Raw genomic sequence first — 12,553 nt, 5'->3', positions numbered from 1 at the left:
ATCCATTTTCAGTGTTTTCAAGCAATGCCTGCCACTTTTCCACTCTGATTTTTTTTTTTTTTTTAAATAGGGTCTTACTCTGTCACCCAGGCTGGAGTGCAGTGGCATGATCATAGCTCACTGTAGCCTCGACCTCTTGGGCTCAAGTGATCCTCCCACCTCAGCTTCCCAAAGCGCTGGGACTGTAAGTGTGTGCCACCATACCTGATCTGATAATGTTTTAAATATACCTGTTCCCCAAATATATAGATTAAATTAAAACATGCATGGTTATGATCAAATCCCAATTACAGACAGAGGCTTCCCTGAGATTGGGGAGAACCTGACTTGGGCTAGAGGGGGCCACTTCAACTCTTTCTGGAATGATTTTTCTTTAGGTGGGTGCTGGATAGGGGTGTTTGTGATTTTATTATTAATACTTTCGTGTGTGCCTGAAAGATTTCACAATGACAAATAAAACTGAGAGGAAAAGGTTTGGCAGTTCCCCCAACAAGTTCAATACAGGGTTACTCTGTGACCCAGTAATTCCATTGCTCAGTATAGAGCCAAGTGAAATGAAAACAGGTGTTCAAACAAAAACGTGTACACCCACTTTTACAACGGTATTCTTCATCAAGGCGAAACTACAGTACAAATATCATAAGATTCCATTTCTGTGAAATGTTCAGAATAGGTACATCTATAAAGGCAGAAATTAGGCCAGGTGCAGAGGCTCACGCCTGTAATCCCAGCACTTTGGGAAGCTGAGGTGACAGGATTGCTGGAGGTTAGGAGTTGAAGGCCAGCCTGAGCAACATAGTAAGATCTCATCTTTACAAATTTTTTTTTTTTTTTTTTGAGACGGAGTCTCGCTCTGTCGCCCGGGCTGGAGTGCAGTGACCAGATCTCAGCTCACTGCAAGCTCCACCTCCCGGGTTTACGCTATTCTCCTGCCTCAGCCTCCCGAATAGCTGGGACTACAGGCACCCGCCACCTCGCCCGGCTAGTTTTTTGTATTTTTTAGTAGAGACAGGGTTTCACCGTGTTAGCCAGGATGGTCTCGATCTCCTGACCTCGTGATCCGCCCCTCTCGGCCTCCCAGAGTGCTGGGATTACAGGCTTGAGCCACCGCACCCGGCCCACAAAATTTTTTAAAAATTAGCAAGGCACTGGCTGGGCGCAGTGGCTCATGCCTATAATCCCAGCACTTTGGGAGGCCGAGGCGGGAGGATCACCTGAGGTCAGGAGTTCGAGATCAGCCTGGGCAACATGGTGAAAACCCGTCTCTACTAAAAATTCAAAAATTAGCCGGGCGTGGTGGTGCACGCCTGTAATCCCAGCTACTTGGGAGGCTAAGGCAGGAGAATCGCTTGAACCCGGGAGGTGGAGATTACAGTGAGTCAAGATCGCACCATTGCACTCCAACCTGGGCAACAAGAGTAAATCTCCATCTCACCAAAAAAAAAATAAAATTTAGCAAGGCAGGGTGGCATCACTCTGGCGTGGGAAGATCACTTGAGCCCAGCCATTCGGGACTAACCTGTGCAAAACAGTGAGACCCCATTCTACAAAATAGTAAAAGCAGGCCATGGTGGCACATGCCTATAGTCCCAGCTACTCGGGTGGGTGAGGTGGCAGGAGGATCGCTTGAGCCCAGGAGGTCAAGGCTGCAGTGACCTATGATTATGCCACTGTACTCCAGCCTGGGCTATACCGCAAGACCCTGTCTAAAAAGAAACAAAACAAGCGGGACACAGTGGCTCACGCCTGCAATCCCAGCACTTTGGGAGGCTGAGGTGGGCGGATCACCTGAGGTCAGGAGCTCAGAACCAGTCTGGCCAACATGGTGAAATCCCTTCTCTAACAAAAATACAAAAATTAGTCAGGCGTGGTGGCACACGCCTGTAATCCCAGCTACTCGGGAAGCTGAGGCAGGAGAATCGCTTTAACCGGGGAGGTGGAAGTTGCAGTGAGCCAAGATTGCACCAGTGCACTCCAGCCTGGGCAACACAGAGAGACTCTGTCTCAAAAGAAAAAAGAAAAGAGATGGGGTCTTGGGGTCTCACTATGTTGCCCAGGCTGGTCTCCAACTCCTGGCCACAAGCGATCCTCCTGCTTTGGCCTCCCAAAGTGCTGGGATTACATGCCTGAGCCACTGAGTTCAGCCAGGGTGCCCCTTTTCTGAGACACTTTCTTCCCACCATGGGGGTACTGCAAGAGAACTGTAGGTCCCATGCTGTGCTGGTGAAACTCTCATCTCATGCTGGCCTGTTAGGGTGGCCATACCCTCTCATTTCAGAAGCTCTGAGGGAGATGGAACAGGCTCAGGGGCTGGCTGCTTGGGTCTCTAACCCCAGCCTTGCTGTCTTCTGGCTGTGTGGCCATGACAAGCCCACCTCTCTGGCCTCAGTTTGTCATCTGTGAAATGGACATAATCTATCCACCACATCAGGCTGTATAAAGATTAGGCCAGGCATGGTGCCTCACGCCTATAATCCCAGAGCTTTGGGAGGCTGAGGCAGGCAGATCACCTGAGGTCAGGAGTTTGAGACCAACCTGGCCAACACGGTGAAACCCTGTCTCTAATAAAAATACAAAAATTAGCCAGGCATGGTGGCGCGCCTGTAATCCTAGCTACCCAGAAAGCTGAGGCAGGAGAATCGCTAGAACCCGGAGGCAGAGGCTGCAGTGAGCCAAGATTGCACCACTGCACTCCAGCCTGGGTGACAGAGCGAGACTCCGTCTCAGAAAAAAAAAAAAAAAAAGATATGTCCAAGTCCTAACGTTCAGTATCTGCAACCTTATTTGGAAAAAAGGTCTTTGCAAATGTAATTAAACTAAGGATCTTGTACTGAGATCATCCTGAATTAAGAATGGACCCATGGCTGGGCACAGTGGCTCACGCCTATAATCCCAGCACTTGGGGAGGCTGAGGTGGGCGGATCACCTGAGGTCAGGAGTTCAAGACCAGCCTGGCCAACACAGCGAAACCCTGTCTCTACTAAAAATACAAAAATAATTAGCCGGGCATTGTGGTGCACACCTGTAATTTCAGCTACTTGGGAGGCCGAGGCAGGAGAATCACTTGAACCTGGGAGGCTGCAGTAAGCCGAGATTATACCACTGCATTCCAGCCTGGGCAACAAGAGTAAAACTCTGTCTTGAAAATAAAAAAATAAAAAGAGTGAACCGATGGCTGGGCACAGTGGCTCATGCTTATAATCCCAACACTTTCGGAGGCCAAGACGGAAGGATCGTTTGCACTCAGTCGTTTTGAGACCAGCCTGGACAACATAGTGAGACCCCCATCTCTAAATACTAACAAAAACAGAAAACAAAAAGAACCTGGGCTGGCTGTGGAACCCCCTAGATGGCACAGGCACATCCTGTCCTTCGAGGACAGTCACCAGCATGAGACAGCGTTTCTCCCTGTCCTCGGGGCCTGCAGGAAGTTTTTAAATCATCCGCTTTTGTGCCTCTTCCAAATCTCCTGCTATGACTGTGTTTACCTTACATCACAAGGAACCATCAATAAAAGTGGGTTCATGCTCTTGCGTGCCGTTGTGTGTGACAAAGGTATCGATAGCTGAGATCAGGTAGTAGCGGTCAGCCGGGGGAGGTTTTGGGAGATCGCGGCCCTGCCAGGTGGAGGGACCGGCCTGACCTCCAGCCCCTGCGCTCTGTTTACTTCCATCCCGGCTCCACCTCTGGGACCCATGGAAGCTGTCCGAGAGGAACAAAGGATCCGACCTGCTCATCTCTGGCCACCTGCCTACATCTGCCCCATCTCTCCTCTTAGCTTGGCCACGAGGCTGACTATGAGGTCATTGGTTAAAAATTTGGGGAAGTAGAGCCAGGCAAGTGGCCGGATGCTGTGACTCACGCCATCACAGGATCCCAGCACTGTGAGAGGCCAAGGAAGGAGGATGCTTGAGCTCAGGAGTTCAAGACCAGCTTGTACAACATAGCAAGACCCCCATCTCTACAAAAAATAAAATTAGCCAGTTGTGGTGGCACGCGCCTCTGGTCCCAGCTACTCGGGAGGCTAAGGTGACAGGACCCTTTGAGCCCAGGAGGTCGAGGCTGCAGTGACTGGGCAACAGAGCCAAACCCAGTCTCTAAAACCAACAAAAACAGAAACAAAAAGTACACTACTTACTGTCCTACTTCTCAACATTCCAGCCTGGTAGTCTTTTCTTTTTCGAGACAGGGTCTCACTCAGTTGCTCAGGCTGGAGTGCAGAGGCATACTCACAGCTCACTGCAGCCTTGATCTCCAAAAAGACTACCAGCTTGGCTGAGTGTGGGGGCTCATGCTTATAATCCCAGCTCTTTGGGAGGCAGAGGCAACGGGTTTCCTTGAGCCAAGGTGTTCGAGACCAGCCTGGGCAACACAGTGAGACCCTATCTCTAAAAAACTTTTTTTTTGAGATGGAGTTTAGCTCTTGTTGCCCAGGCTGGAGTGCAATCATGCAATCTCGGCTCACCGCAACCTCTGACTCCCGGGTTCAAACAATTCTCCTGCCTCAGCCTCCCGAGTAGCTGGGATTACGGGCATGTGCCACCACACCTGGCTAATTTTGCATTTTTAGAAGAGACAGGGTTTCTCCATGTTGGCAGGCTGGTCTCGATCTCCCGACCTCAGGTGATCTGCTCACCTTGGCCTCCCAAAGTGTGGGAATTATAGGTGTGAACCACCACACCCGGCCTAAAAAATTTTTTGTAAAAATAGCCAAGTGTGGTGGCACATGCCTATAGTCCCAGCTACTTGGGAGGCTGAGGTGGGAGGATTGCTTGAGCCCGGGAGATCAAGGCTGCAGTGAGCCGAGATTGCACCACTGCACTCCAGCCTGGGCAACTGAGCGAGACCCTGTCTCAAAAAAAAAAAAGAAAAAAAAAAGTACTACCAGGCTGCAATCGTGTCCTTATTCCTTATTTCTTTTTTCTTTTTTTTTTTTTGAGACGGAGTCTCACTCTGTCACCCAGGCTGGAGTGCAGTGGCGCGATCTCAGCTCACTACAAGCTCCGCCTCTCAGGTCCATGCCATTCTCCTGCCTCAGTCTCCCAAGTAGCTGGGACTACAGGCGCCCATCACCATGCCCAGCTAATTTTTTTGTATTTTTAGTAGAGGCGGGGTTTCACTGTGTTAGCCAGATGGTCTCGATCTCCTGACCTCATGATCCGTCCACCTTGGCCTCCCAAAGTGCTGAGATTACAGGCGTGAGACACTGCACCCGGCCTGGTGTCCTTATTTCTTGGGAAAGGATACAGAGGGTCAGAGAGGCACCCCTCTTGCGTTCTTCTGCAAGAACGCATTCCTGAGACCTGGCCTGGCCATGGTCACTGGAGTGTTTACTCTGCTTGCAGGGTCTGGGTAGTGGGGTACAGCTGGGTAGGAACATGCAGGCAATAAAGCCAGACCCAAAGTGTCAGTGTGGTTCAGAAAGCAACTAGCACAGCCATACCCAGGCCAGGACCCGTGACCCAGCGTTGCTCTCAGATGCTGCTGATATTATAGATGTTGTTGGGGGCACCCTGGGGGGGCGCCCTGACTCTGCCCAGTGAGAACCTTCTGGGGTTCCTAGGACCCTCGGACAAGCACTCTGATCTGGATGACTCCAGGTTCCAGGAGTTGCAGAAATGCCACCAGGACCTTCAGAGCACAAGTTAGACAAGGAGAGCCAGGAGGACCCAGACCCCAGCCTTGTCCAAAAGCACAGGTGAGCTCTCAGAGACCTCCACCCCCAGGACAGCCCCTACGTCTCTTTTCTTTCTCTTTGAAGATGTTCTTAGTTTGGGACCAGGCATGGTGGCTCAAGCCTGTAATCCCAGCACTTTGGGAGGCCGAGGCAGGTGGATAACGAGGTCAGGAGTTCGAGACCAGATTGGTCAACATGACAGGGTGAAACCCCATCTCCACATCAAATACAAAAATTACCCGGGCATGGTGGCACGCACCTGTAATCCCGGCACTTTGGGACGCTGAGGCGGGTGGACCATCTGAGGTCAGCAGTTCAAGATCAGCCTGGCCAACAAGGTGAAACCTCATCTCTACTAAAAATGCAAAAATCAGCCAGGCGTGATGGTGCGCACCTGTAATCCCAGCTACTCGAGAGGCTGAGGCAGGAGAATCAATTGAACCCGGGAGATGGAGGTTGCAGTGAGCCAAGATCATGCCACTGCACTCCAGCCTGAGCGACAGAGCTAGAGACTGTCTCGGAAAAAAAAAAAAAAAAAAAAAAAAAAAAAAGGCTGGGTGCAGTGGCTCATGCCTGTAATCTCCACACTTTGGGAGACAGTCTCCCAAATGACAGATGACTTGAGGTCAAGAGTTCGAGACCAGCCAGGCCAACATGGTGAATCATTGTCTCTACTAAAAATACAAAAATTAGCCAGGTGTGGTGGTGCACGACTGTAATCCCAACTACTCGGGAGGCCTATATATTTTTTAAGATGGAGTCAGCCGGTCGTGGTGGCTCACACCTGTAATCCCAGCACTTTGGGAGGCCGAGGCGGGTTGATCACGAGGTCAGGAGATTGAGACCATCCTGGCTAACACGGTGAAACCCCATCTCTATTAAAAATACAAAAAAAAAAAAAAAATAGCTGGCATGGTGGCAGGTGCCTGTAGTCCCAGCTACTTAGGAGGCTGAGGCAGGAGAATGGCATGAACCCGGGAGGTGGAGCTTGCAGTGAGCCGAGATCATGCCACTGCACTCCAGCTTGGGTGACAGAGTGAGACTCCGTCTCGAAAATAAATAAATAAATAAATAAATAAATAAAAAGATGGAGTCTTGCTCTATCTCCCAGGCTGGAGTACAATGGAGAGATCGCAGCTCACTGCAACCTCCGCCTCCTAAATTCAAACGATTCTCCTGCCTCAGCCTCCCAAACAGCTGGGATTACAGGCGTGTGCCACCACGACCGGTTAATTGCTGAATTTTTTTTTAGTAGAGACAGGGTTTCATCGTGTTGGTCAGCCTGGTCTCGAACTCCTGACCTCAGGTGATCCATCCGCCTTGGCCTCCCAAAGTGCTGGGATTATAGGCGTGAGCCACTGCTCCCGGCCTGGGGCTAGAGTTTTAGTTTTTAAGGGTTTTGGAGTGGGCTGAAGTGTGGAGGTCATTGCTTGGTGAAAGAGTGCAGGAGGTGAAGTCATAGACAGTAAGAAACTATTCTCATGCGAATTCCATTCCTCTGCGGGGTCTTCACACTGGTGGGTGTCAGCAGTTAAGCTGGCATTCAGGATTTCAAAAACATCTTAAGTAATTATTTTAAAAAGTCAGGCCGGGCGCCGTGGCTTAAGCCTGTAATCCCAGCACTTTGGGAGGCTGAGACGGGCGGATCATGAGGTCAGGAGATCGAGACCATCCTGGCTAACATGGTGAAACCCCATCTCTACTAAAAAATACAAAAAACTAGCTGGGCGTGGTGGCGGGCACCTGTAGTCCCAGCTACTCCGGAGGCTGAGGCAGGAGAATGGCGTTAACCCGGGAGGCGGAGCTTGCAGTGAGCTGAGATCTGGCCACTGCACTCCAGCCTGGGCCACAGAGGAAGACTCCGTCTCAAAAAAAAAAAAAAGAAAAAAAAGTCTTATGATTCTAAGGTCGGAAATCCCATCTATGGCAAACAGTCAGTATCAGGTGCTGCAAGCAACTTGCACTCACAAGGAAGGGGGTCAAAGTGCAGCCTGATTAATGCTTAATTATAACTAAATTTCTGTCCAGATTTTTTTTTTTTTTTTTGAGACAGAGTTTTGCTCTTGTTGCCCAGGCTGAAGTGCAATGGTGAGAACTCGGCTCACTGCAACCTCTGCCTCCCGGGTTCAAGCGATTCTCTTGCCTCAGCCTCCTGACTAACTGGGATTACAGGCATGTGCCACCAAGCCCAGCTAATTTTGTGTATTTAGTAGAGACGGGGTTTCTCCATGTTGGTCACGCTAGTCTAGAGCTCCTGACCTCAGGTGATCCGCGTGCCTCAGCTACCCAAAGTGCTGGGATTACAGGTGTGAGCCACCGTGCGCAGTGCAGAATTCTTTTTTTTAGAGACGAGGTATTGCCATCTTGCCCAGACTTGTCTCGAGCTCCTGGGTTCAAGCAATCCACCCACCTCGGCCTCCCAAAGTGCTGCGATTATTGACATAAGCCACCATGCCTGGCCCCCAGAATTATGAATCCTGTGAGGATGGCTTCAAGGTGAGCACTGAGCCAGTCAAAAGGATGGGGTTTGGGAGCACCCTGCTTAGCCTGGAAAGATAATGTTGGAGAAGACTTCCTGGAAGAGGGGCTTTTTGCACAGAGTTTTGAAGAATGAGTAGGAGTTCTCCAGATGAGAATGAATAACTGCAATAACCAGTTTATCAAGCGCTTCCTATGTGTCTGGCCCTGTGCTTTACCCCTCATTTGACTACCTCTCCAGTGAGCGTCTCAGTCCCTTTTCTCCTGGTGAGGAAACAAGCGTGACAGAGAGGAATGACATATCAAGTTTGCCCTTCCTGGCTCCATCTATCCCGTTTTCCTCTGCTTCCTTTGTTTTTCACCGTCATTAGCCTTTGACCCCAACCAAAAAGAGAAGAGAGGAAATCCCATGGGCACAGACAGCCACTTCTTAAATTCCTGTCTGGAATTTTTCACATAGTAACAGTCCTTTTTCCTTCAAAAAGACTCCCAGGCCGGAATGGTGTCCTCATACTGAGGCCCAGAAACTTGCCCTAGCTTTACTAGGAGCGCCCCCACCTAAAGATCCTCCCCCTAAATACACCCCCAGACCCCGCCCAGCTGAGGTCACTGGAGTGTTTACTCTGCAGGCAGGGGGAGGAGGGCGGGACTGAGCAGGCAGAGACCGACAAAGTCCGGGGACTATAAAGGCCGGTCCGGCAGCATCTGGTCAGTCCCAGCTCAGAGCCGCAACCAGCACAGCCATGCCCGGGCAAGAACTCAAGACACTGAGTGGCTCTCAGACGCTCTTGGTGTTGCTTGTGCTCTTATGGCCGCCGCATGGGGGCGCCCTGTCGCTGGCCGAGCCGAGCCGCGCAAGTTTCCCGGGACCCTCAGACTTGCACTCCCAAGACTTCAGATTCCGAGAGTTGCGAAAACGCTACGAGGACCTGCTGAGCAGGCTGCGGGCCAACCAGAGCTGGGAAGATTCGAACACCAACCTCATCCAGGCCCCTGAGGTCCGGATACTCACACCCGAAGGTAAGTGAAATCTTGGAGATCCCCTTCCACCCCAAGCAGCCCCCATATCTAATCAGGGATTCCTCTTGTCTTGAAAAGCCCAGACCTACCTTTGAGCCTCAGTTGCCCCGTCTGTGCCCTGGGTAGGAACATCCTGGACCCCCTTGGGTCTGATGGGGTAGCTGATGCCTGATTTGCACCCACAACGTGGGAAGTTATAACCCGTTCCCAAATTGTAAATGGGGAAACTGAGGCACAGGGATGCCAGGGACCCTCCTGAATGTGCACAGCACCTGGGAAACCTGGGGACAGGGTCGAGTGTGGAATGTGGGCATAGTCCCTGACCTGGGCTGGGGCCAGGATCCAAGAGAAAGGATGGGGGTGTGGTGCATGGAGAGAGGTTTGTGATGGGCAGAACCAGTTGGAGCTGGTCTGAATCTGATGCAATCGTTTGTCAAGGCACTGCTAAAGTCACATGCAACAAGTGACTTGTTAGAGGAGGAGAGTATTTTCTCCATCTCTGTGCCCTCCATGGGTAAATGCACTGAGGCTCCAGGGGTGCAGGGCACCGGATGAAGTTTGGGCTGCAGTGGGACCCAGGAGAGGGCAGGCAGAGGGGCACACTCTTAGCCTGCCCTGACCCATCTGTGCTGTGTGACTCCAGGAAAACCTCTCACACTTGCTGAGCCTGGCAACTAGGCCAAGACACCCTCAAACCCCCGTCTCCCTAACACTTGTACCAGCCTGAGGGGCTGTGATTCCTAGAGGCTCAGTAGTCTGGAATGTGATGGGTTTGGTACTCTTCATTTCTCGGGATTACACCTGTAATCCCAGTACTTTGGGAGGCTGAAGTGGGAGCATCGCTTGAGGGCAGAACATTGCAGCCTGGGCAATATAGCGAGACCCCATCTCTACCAAAAAAGTGTTTTTTTTTTTTTTTTTTTTTTTGGAGACAGAGTCTCGCTCTGTCGCCCAGGCTGGAGTTGGAGTGCAGTGGCCAGATCTCAGCTCACTTCAAGCTCCGCCTCCCGGGTTTACACCATTCTCCTGCCTCAGCCTCCGGAGTAGCTGGGACTACAGGCATCCGCTACCACGCCCGGCTAATTTTTTGTATTTTTTAGTAGAGACGGGGTTTCACCGGGTTAGCCAGGATGGTCTCGATCTCCTGACCTCGTGATCCGCCCGTCTCAGCCTCCCAAAGTGCTGGGATTACAGGCTTGAGCCACCGCACCCCGCACCAAAAAAGTTTTTAAAAAAATTAGCCAGACATGATAGTGCGTGCCTGTAGTCTCAGTTATTCAGGAGGCTGAGGCTGGAGGATCACTTGAACCCAGGAGACTGAGGCTGCACTGAGCCATGCACTCCAGCCTGGGTAACAGCAAGACCATAATAAATAAATAAGTGAAGCAAGTAAGTTTTTGACTGCCAGAAGAAAAGCAGAGCCATGGTTGGAAGCCATGTATATATCATATATACATTAATTCCTTCAGGTATTTACTAAGCACCTATTGTGTGCCAGGCACAGTGTCAGTCAAGCTGAGAGTCTCAGCAGGGAATATGAATGACACACAAGGAAATAAAATAGGGTGCTTCCTATTTTGGGCAGGCTGGAAGGAGCCAGCCATGCTGAGATTCAGGGGAGAAATGCTCCTTTTTTTTTTTTTTTTTTTTTTTTTTTTTTTTTTTTTTTTTTTTTTTTAGAGGGAATCTTCCTCTGTTGCCCAGGCTGGAGTGCAGTGGCGCGATCTTGGCTCACTGCAACCTCCACCTCCCTCATTCAAGCGATTCTCCTGCCTCAGCCTCCCGAGTAGCTGGAATCACCGGCGCCAGCCACCACGCCCGGCTAATTTTTTCGTATTTTTAGTAGAAGTGGGCGTTTCACCATATTGGCCAGGCTGGTCCTGAACTCCTGACCTCAAGTGATCCGCCAGCATCGGCCTCCCAAAGTGTTGAGATTACAGGCGTGAGCCACAGCGCCCGGCCGGAGAAATGCTCTTGGTAGGGGAATAAACTTGTGCAAAGGCGCCAGCGCCGTGGTGAGATCCAGGTTGGCGTGTTAGGGGAAATGGGCACCCCCGTTCCTGGAAAACGGTAGGCCTGTGGGTGACCAGCTTCCCTATCTGTCTTCCCACAGTGCGGCTGGGATCTGGCGGCCACCTGCACCTGAGTATCTCCCGGGCCGTCCTGCCTGAGGGGCTCCCCGAGGCCTCCCGCATTCACCGGGCTCTGTTCCGGCTGTCCCCGACGGCGTCAAGGTCGTGGGACGTGACACGACCGCTGCGGCGTCAGCTCAGGCTTGCAAGACCCCAGGCGCCCGCGCTGCACCTGCGACTGTCGCCGCCGCCGTCGCAGTCGGACCAACTGCTGGTAAAATCTGCGTCCGCACGGCCCCAGCTGGAGTTGCACTTGCGGCCGCGAGCCGCCAGGGGGCGCCGCAGAGCGCGTGCGCGCAACGGGGACCACTGTCCGCTCGGGCCGGGGCGCTGCTGCCGTCTGCATACTGTCCGCGCATCGCTGGAAGACCTGGGCTGGGCCGATTGGGTGCTGTCGCCACAGGAGGTGCAAGTGACCATGTGCATCGGCGCGTGCCCGAGCCAGTTCCGGGAGGCCAACATGCACGCGCAGATCAAGACCAGCCTGCACCGCCTGAAGCCCGACACGGTGCCAGCGCCCTGCTGCGTGCCCGCCAGCTATAATCCCATGGTGCTCATTCAAAAGACCGACACCGGGGTGTCACTCCAGACCTATGACGACTTGTTAGCCAAAGACTGCCACTGTGTATGAGCAGCCCTGGTCCTTAGACTGTGCACCTGCACAGGGGACGCGACCTCAGTTGTCCTGGCCTGTGGAATGGGCTCAAGGGTCCTGAGACACCCGATTCCTGCCCAAACGGCTGTATTTATGTATCTGTTATTTATTATTAATTTATTGGGTTGACCTTTCTGGGAACTGGGGGGCTGGTCTGATGGAACTGTGTATTTATTTAAAACTCTGGTGATAAATTAAAGCTGTCTGAACTGTTCCCTGTGGTGTCCAGGGTAAGGGAAGGTGACCTTGAGAAGATCCTCCTCTCCCTGGCTTCAGTTTGTCCAGGAGACCTTGGAGGGGGTGAGTGGAAAGGCTCAAGGAATGAGTGGCAAGGTGTACTTGGAGATGCCAGGCCATTGGAAGGTGCTTACGACACCTGTGGGCTCCAAGGGCAGCCTTGGCCAATTCCTGACTCTCTGTCTCCATTTCTCTATCTCCCTGTTTCTGTTTCTTTTTTATTTTTACTTTTTCGAGATGGGGTCTCATTCTGTTGCCCAGGCCAGAGCGCAGTGGCACAATCACAGCTGACTGCAGCCTCAACCACCCGGGCTCAATCGATCCTCCCACCTCAGTCACCTGAGTAGCTAGGAC

The 12,553-nt window shown here is 51.8% G+C and overlaps 1 protein-coding gene across 1 annotated transcript; it reads left to right on the top strand.

Moving 5' to 3' along the window:
* Nucleotides 1-8,092: 8,092 nt before the first annotated feature.
* Nucleotides 8,093-12,176, top strand: GDF15 (growth differentiation factor 15). Its single transcript, XM_023229844.2, has 2 exons — nucleotides 8,093-9,175; nucleotides 11,289-12,176. Exons 1-2 carry the CDS (start codon nucleotides 8,899-8,901, stop codon nucleotides 11,936-11,938), a joined length of 927 nt encoding a protein of 308 aa, XP_023085612.1. The 5' UTR covers nucleotides 8,093-8,898; the 3' UTR covers nucleotides 11,939-12,176.
* The last annotated feature ends 377 nt before the right edge of the window (nucleotides 12,177-12,553 follow it).

The sequence above is a fragment of the Piliocolobus tephrosceles genome, chromosome 21, assembly GCF_002776525.5.
Source record: "Piliocolobus tephrosceles isolate RC106 chromosome 21, ASM277652v3, whole genome shotgun sequence".
Lineage (NCBI taxonomy): Eukaryota > Metazoa > Chordata > Mammalia > Primates > Cercopithecidae > Piliocolobus > Piliocolobus tephrosceles.
The sequence above is the reverse complement of the archived record's forward strand: the minus strand, read 5'-3'. Positions and strand labels throughout refer to the sequence as shown.

Bases quoted from the DNA above. Each gene is read 5' to 3' on its own strand.
- GDF15 (XM_023229844.2), top strand. From the start codon at position 8,899: ATGCCCGGGCAAGAACTCAAGACACTGAGTGGCTCTCAGACGCTCTTG. The intron at 9,176-11,288 runs GTAAGTGAAATC...GTCTTCCCACAG, and splicing joins CCGGATACTCACACCCGAAG to TGCGGCTGGGATCTGGCGGC.